At 36.1% G+C, this 6,446-nt stretch overlaps 1 protein-coding gene across 1 annotated transcript; it reads right to left on the reverse strand.

Annotated features, from left to right (window-relative positions):
* Positions 1–501: 501 nt before the first annotated feature.
* On the reverse strand, positions 502–5,477 carry LOC139944835 (stress-associated endoplasmic reticulum protein 2-like). Its single transcript, XM_071941956.1, has 3 exons — positions 5,394–5,477; positions 4,196–4,268; positions 502–3,093 (listed from the first exon to the last, which is right to left on the reverse strand). The coding sequence occupies exons 1-3, from the start codon at positions 5,475–5,477 to the stop codon at positions 3,056–3,058; spliced, it is 195 nt and encodes a 64-aa protein (XP_071798057.1). The 3' UTR covers positions 502–3,055.
* Between the last annotated feature and the right edge of the window lie 969 nt (positions 5,478–6,446).

Here is a 6,446-nt window from a genome sequence, read left to right on the forward strand (position 1 = left end):
TTTATCAAAGATTAAATTTCTCTGTGGCGGTCAATTCCAAACAGGTGGTCAATGGTGATGATTTATTTCTTCATCGGCGTGTTTAGAGCGCCCTCTCTGTCAACACAATCGACACCGCTTTTATTTATTTGAATGAGGATACAAAGTTTATGGGTTTTGAGGCATATCGTGAGGTATCAATTGTATATTTTTTGGTGTTCAGAACTGAAAAGTTCCCCGAATTCCGAAAATCTACTCCACGTTCCGAAAACCTACTCCGTAGTAGTAGAAAGCAAGTCATGTTCTATAAAGAATAGGCTGCATATAGTAGGTATAGATTTATACATGGTGTTACCGCAAACAAAATATACAATTGACACCAAGTTTATTTTCAGACAAAATAACGAGACTTAACTGAGCTGATTTTTGATACACTGAGAAGAACTTTGATTTTATTATTTATTTATTTTTATGGAACATTATACAAAGTACAACTTGAATAAACTCATTTTGTCAGTCAGGTTTCAGGCAAATTCATGGTTTTTATTTTGAATTGGGGGAAAAAACTAAAAAATTTAAAGTACATGCGATATCACTCCACGACCATATTACTCTGTTTAGTATCCACACTTTTCTTTTGTTTAGTATAACACAGTATGGCACTTCAAAAGTACCAGACTAAGTTTGCTTCTAGTCTCGTTTTGGTCGCGTACATTTAGGGAAACAAAAATTGATGTAATGTCCTTCTAGATAAATTGCGAGTAAATTATGTCCAAGGATCTTGGGTCGTACTTTTTTACCATGAAAATAGGCCATAATTTGTAATTTAAAATTTATGTACAAATCTGGAAATCTTATACACTCAAATTGTCACAACATGTGTCATTAATGAGGGCGCATTTAAATAAATTCATAATAAAGTTTTACCAGAAATGCAGATTGTATATACTGTTCGTTTAAAAGAAATCCAAAAATTAGTCCTTTCCACAAACAAAATGATGCTAATTACAACCACACATGCGTACAGACAGATTTGGTAGGCAAATTCAAGTATAGAATTATGCACTTGATGACGCACAAACGTGTGTGCGTCATGCCTACGTCAGACCATACCAAAAAGGTGCGATGTTCTCTCATTTTTGCTATACAAAGAGTTATAGTACGCACGCACGAAATGCAATTTACATAATTCCATAGTCAAGGACTTACATGTACAATAATACTTTAACATAACCAACAAAAGTCACAAATGACAAATTAAGGGAATCAAATAATATGTCAACCGATCAACAACAAAAATAATAATTTTGAAACAAATTTTAAAACAAAAGAAACACCGAAAATTGTGGCAAAATTTTGAAGGCAATAACATGTGCACAATTTCATAGACCTGGTAAGCAGTGGTCAACACTAATGCTCAGCAGATACAGGTTACCAGCCAAATACCATTGGAGTAATGTGACTGGTGACCGGCTATGTTGAGCACTAACATTTGCTTAGCATTTCTGTGGAATTGAAATGGCATCTGATGTCATATAATCTTGTCCTTGAATTAACACTTTCTAGAAGTTTTTTTCAAATCCCAATAGTGCTCAGGATAACCAAGCATAATCTCCTCAACGTTATGCCAGTTTAGATGAATATTTGTATTTTATTCATTTTAAGCTCTAGGCGTTGTGCATCCATAATTGGACGGTACATCCTTGATGTTTCTCTCCCAAAGATATTTAAACAATATGGATGACAAGTTGCTCAGAACAAAAATAGCCAATTGATTAATGTTTGTAACAAGCAGGTAATTTTTGGCATGTTTACAGTACAGTTAGCACAATTTAATAGAATTTGAAGATGCAACATCAATGTATTGTTCTTCTGACCAACTGCAGAACTTAACAGAAAAAGATGTTGATTTGTTATCAAGGAAATTTATGCCAGTTGTGTCCAAATAATCTTGGACAGTTTTGCTAGTGATTCCCGGATTGCAGAATATCCACTATTTTATACAAACATAATTCACTTTACAACTAATTATCCCTAGAAATCTCAAATGTAGCCATGTTTGAGAAAAAAAGTTTGAAAATCTTCAGCACATCCAATAATATGCACAAATACACTTACAAACCAGCACATTGTCAGACGATAAGGCCTTATATGAATTAAATTTACAATGTTGCAACTTGAACTGGAAGTTTGCTAAGCAGTATTTTCTGCTTAACAGCTATATGCAAGTGGGCCCTGCACTACAGGGTTCGGCAAGCACAGAATACTGTGGTAAGCAATTACACGTTTGTATTATGCCCTGAATCAAATTGAACTGCTCAAATTAAAAGATTATATGAAAAGTAAAATGAACCTGGATTCAATAGTTAGTTACATATATTCATTTTATTATTCATTTTAATTATTCTGACATCACAAGAAAGAAATATTTTTGCATCATTAGATTAACATGCCTTGTAATGCTGGCCTACGCTGCCCAGTGAAGTTTACTTTTGGGATGACCAATGAACATGTAGATGACTATGATTCAGTTTTGATGATTTTAAACAGCTTTCAATTGATAATTCCCACACACAAAAAATCATTTGTGATTTACAATGAGGTCCAGAAGCGTCAGATTTAGTTCAGATTTATCGACCAGCATTTATGCCACGGAGTGGGAAGATGAATTGGGAATACTTGAGCAAGTCAATGAAGCCTAGGGACTTGAGATGAATGGAATGTATCAATCCATGTAACGAAAGAAAGAAAGAAACAAAATAATAAACACGACGGCTGTCCATCTTTGTTATCTGTCGACGAAGGCCATGATGGGTGTAAGCCGTCATTCTGCGTTAATGCAAAAGCTCTCCAAACAGTTGAAATGGCGCCCTCAAGAGGATGGAGAGAGAGGTATAGACCCGCCTATAACTGCGAGTGACCTCCCAGCAATACTTTTAGATAATGCAGTCAAAACGTACGTACATGTAGTAGTGTCTTTTATTCATCATCGTTTATATACAGAGTTTTTTTTTTTGCGGAGTGTAGGGATTCTGTAGTCGCTATGGTTGAGTTTTAAGATGAAGGCTCGGTCCGTCTATTGCATTCTTATCGACTGAATAATCTGGAAAATGGCTGCAAGACAGAAAAGTAAAGGACAATTAGAATATGATTTATACTAAATTTTACTTTTACCCTTACAGTTAGCACTGTATACTCTGCATTTCCCGAGTTCTGTAAAGAAAATCACAGCAATATTACTCAGGTGGGATTTCAACCCACAGTTTAGAATAATATGATTGTTTTCAATTATGTGGGTTAAGCACTTTTTAAATGAAAGTCAGTGTCTTTCCTATTGATTTGGTGGGCCTGGAATTACAATCTCAAAACAACTTTCTTTGTCACTGAATTCAATTGACAGAATGCTGATGACCAAGATTAAGTAAAAACAACAGAGGAATGTTGAAAATTCATCATGCCAGTTTCGGCTCAACATTGACCAATCCATATCTAACATGACCTTGTATGGTCAAATAAATACACCAGGTACACAAGGGATAAAAACTACACTAAATTCTGTATGACTCATTGCAAACTATTTCTCAAACCTCTTTCTATTAGAATGCTTTTCATACCTTAACATTTAGTGATAATTTCAAATTTATCACAAAAACACTAAGAAACAAGCCTGATGTTTCAAGGGGGCACAAGTATGTGATTTCCTCCAGCGCTTTGGTGCCTCTTACATAGTTCCTTAAAGGAACACGTTCCCTTGGATCGGTCGAGTTGGTCTTTGAAAAGCGTTTGTAACCGTTTGTTATAAAATGCAAATGATTAGAAAGATATTTTAAAAGTAGAATATAATGATCCACACAAGTATCACTCAATTGCGTGGTTTTCCTTTTACTTCGTCGACAAACACGTTCGGCCATTTATGGGAGTCAAATTTTTGACTCCCATAAATGGCCGACCGTGTTTAGTTCGTAAAGTAAAAGGAAAACCACACAATTTCGAGGCAAATGTGTGTGGATCATTGTATTCTACTTTCAAAACATCTTTCTAACCATATGCATTTTTTAACAAACGTTACAAACGCTTTTCCAAAGACCAACTGGACCGATCCAAGGCAACGTGTTCCTTTAACCAAGGAGAAGATGTCTTAATTGGTGCCCTTGCCCTTTCTTCAAGAACGTAAAGGCCGCTTAATATATGTCTCGTCTTGTTCTGAGTTACTTACCTGATCCACAAACCACAAAGATGAAGAGTCCCAATAACCATGGAGCAACTGGGTATTTGTCGTCTGAAGGTTTCTGAAGAAAGAAAGTAATAAAAACTAATTCACAAATAATGGAACGGAAAGGTTTTTGAGTATGGTACAAAGCATGGTTAAATTATTAAAAATGGCAAGATACAAACATTACGGAGATAATTTCTATGTGCATTTTGATTTGTTTTGAAAATAGAAACCGTGCATACACAGGTGGTAGAGAGTATGAGGTGTTTGTGCATCCTACAGACCAGCACAAATTTGATTTAGTTTTCCATATCGGTCCCAACTAATGTATATTGGACTTGACATCCCTTTTTCAATGGGCAAATGGAAGTGTATCGATCATCGTTGATTACAGACCAAGTTTGTTTTAAACAGAAATGAAAGGTTATTCGTGAATGCGATATCATTGACAAATCATTGTAGAAAATAATTCTCGAAGACAGTTCTCTAAGAACAACTCTTCCTGGCAAGTAGATACACACATGGTGTTACCGCAAACCAATACACAAAAATTCTTGTTAATTATTTTAATTCTTACGCTTCGCTTAGTCACAAATCTCAACAGCAAAGAAAGGCAGGAGGGTCGAGGGTTACAAAACAACATCAAGAGAGTGGTAGAGTAGTAGTAGAAGGTAGGAGAAACTTAGGAAAAGTTTCCGTATGGCGCCACCACTTTTTCATTCGAAATAAAATAATATAGTATCTAATTTACCTGATTGATATATCCGTTTTTGTAAAAATGAATGAAAAAGTGGTGGCGCCCTACGGAAAGTTATTCGAAACTTAGGTTAGCGGTTTTCAATCACCTTCATACATTCATTTCAATCAAAAACCAAATTCAAATGACCACACACCACTTGAATTTGCTTGAACTTTTAAAAAGTACAAAATAACAATTAAAAATAACTAGCCTAATTTATAATGAATTTAACATTATTCATTAACAATATTACGTAATTATAAATAATAAGTTTTAGTCCAATGGCTGGCTAAAGGAAAGAACGAAAGGGGCAAGATGGACGTATTGAATTGTATGTCCTCATTTTCCATGACCCATCCATATGTTTGTGTGTGAACATAACGGATTAGGTAAAGGGGCCGACCTCCCAATCACACACACAGCAGTGGGTGGGTGGTGAAAAACGTAACCAACTTTTCTTACCGATGATTTTGGAACATTTCCTCTTTTCTCCACATTTTTCGATGCCTTCTCATTCGCTAGTCTCATTCTCTGTTTGCTCGGCATGATTGTTTCGGTTGTTTTTGGTCGAAGATCTTCAGAAATAATAAGGCAATACGCCGTAACTTTGGCAGCGAATTTTTATCCACGTAGCAAAAAGCGTAATCCGCTTGGGTCAAAGGTCGAACCACTGAACGCATTAAAGTAATATTCATCCGATTGAAAGTAGTGCCTTTCAGACTAAAATGTATTTCGCTCCAAAACAACTTCTACTTAAAACATGATATAATTTTAGATCCAATTTAACTGTTTTATATTCATTGGATTGTTTTAACTTGACTTTATACAATTTTCATCAAAGTACCCTGCACGCGTATTAATATTAATTACAATGAGCCCGGAAGCGTGTTCTTTTAAACATTAAACTTTACTTCCACCGGGAGACTTCACACTTGATATAATCTTTGAACTAATTCATGTTTTAGGAAGGGGTTCGAAACGTCATAGATTGTTTCGAAACGGGTCAACGGCTCTCGTACCTAAGTCAACTCGTACCCAGGTGAACTCGTAACCCTTCGATCGTCCCCAGCGCCTTGCTTTAACCAAAGGCGCTGGGATGGGCAAACGTATCATGCACTGTCATTTGTTTCATACTGCGCAGTCCCATCATGCATCACACTCACACTGCACCATATTTCTATGCACTGTACGCATGACGTACTTCCTGAACAAGAATCTGTGCAAGCGATTAGCCCATCCCAGCGGATAGACTGGCCGCAGGGGCCTGGGCCGAGCGAACTCGTAACCCAAGTCAACTCGTACCGTACAACCACAACGTACATTGTATGCCAAAACGGAGAATTTCCGTGCGGCGAGATGTTGTAAGCGATAGGAAATAAAAATGATGTTCTACCATCATGGAGCTCACTTTTATTAATAATAATCTCACGAATTTCGTTTTTAATAATGTTTGTTCCATCTCGTTTCTGCTTTTTTTTCGCGAGGATATTCATTCAGATCCATTGTGGTTTCTTT

Source organism: Asterias amurensis, chromosome 12, assembly GCF_032118995.1.
Source record: "Asterias amurensis chromosome 12, ASM3211899v1".
NCBI classification, from domain to species: Eukaryota; Metazoa; Echinodermata; class Asteroidea; order Forcipulatida; family Asteriidae; genus Asterias; species Asterias amurensis.

What these genes read in the sequence shown, in the direction of transcription:
- LOC139944835 (XM_071941956.1), bottom strand. Translation starts at nt 5,477, where the DNA reads ATGCCGAGCAAACAGAGAATGAGACTAGCGAATGAGAAGGCATCGAAA. An exon ending in GAAATGTTCCAAAATCATCG is followed by an intron (nt 4,269 to 5,393) that starts GTAAGAAAAGTT and finishes TTCTTTCTTCAG; the next exon opens with AAACCTTCAGACGACAAATA. An exon ending in CTTTGTGGTTTGTGGATCAG is followed by an intron (nt 3,094 to 4,195) that starts GTAAGTAACTCA and finishes TCTGTCTTGCAG; the next exon opens with CCATTTTCCAGATTATTCAG.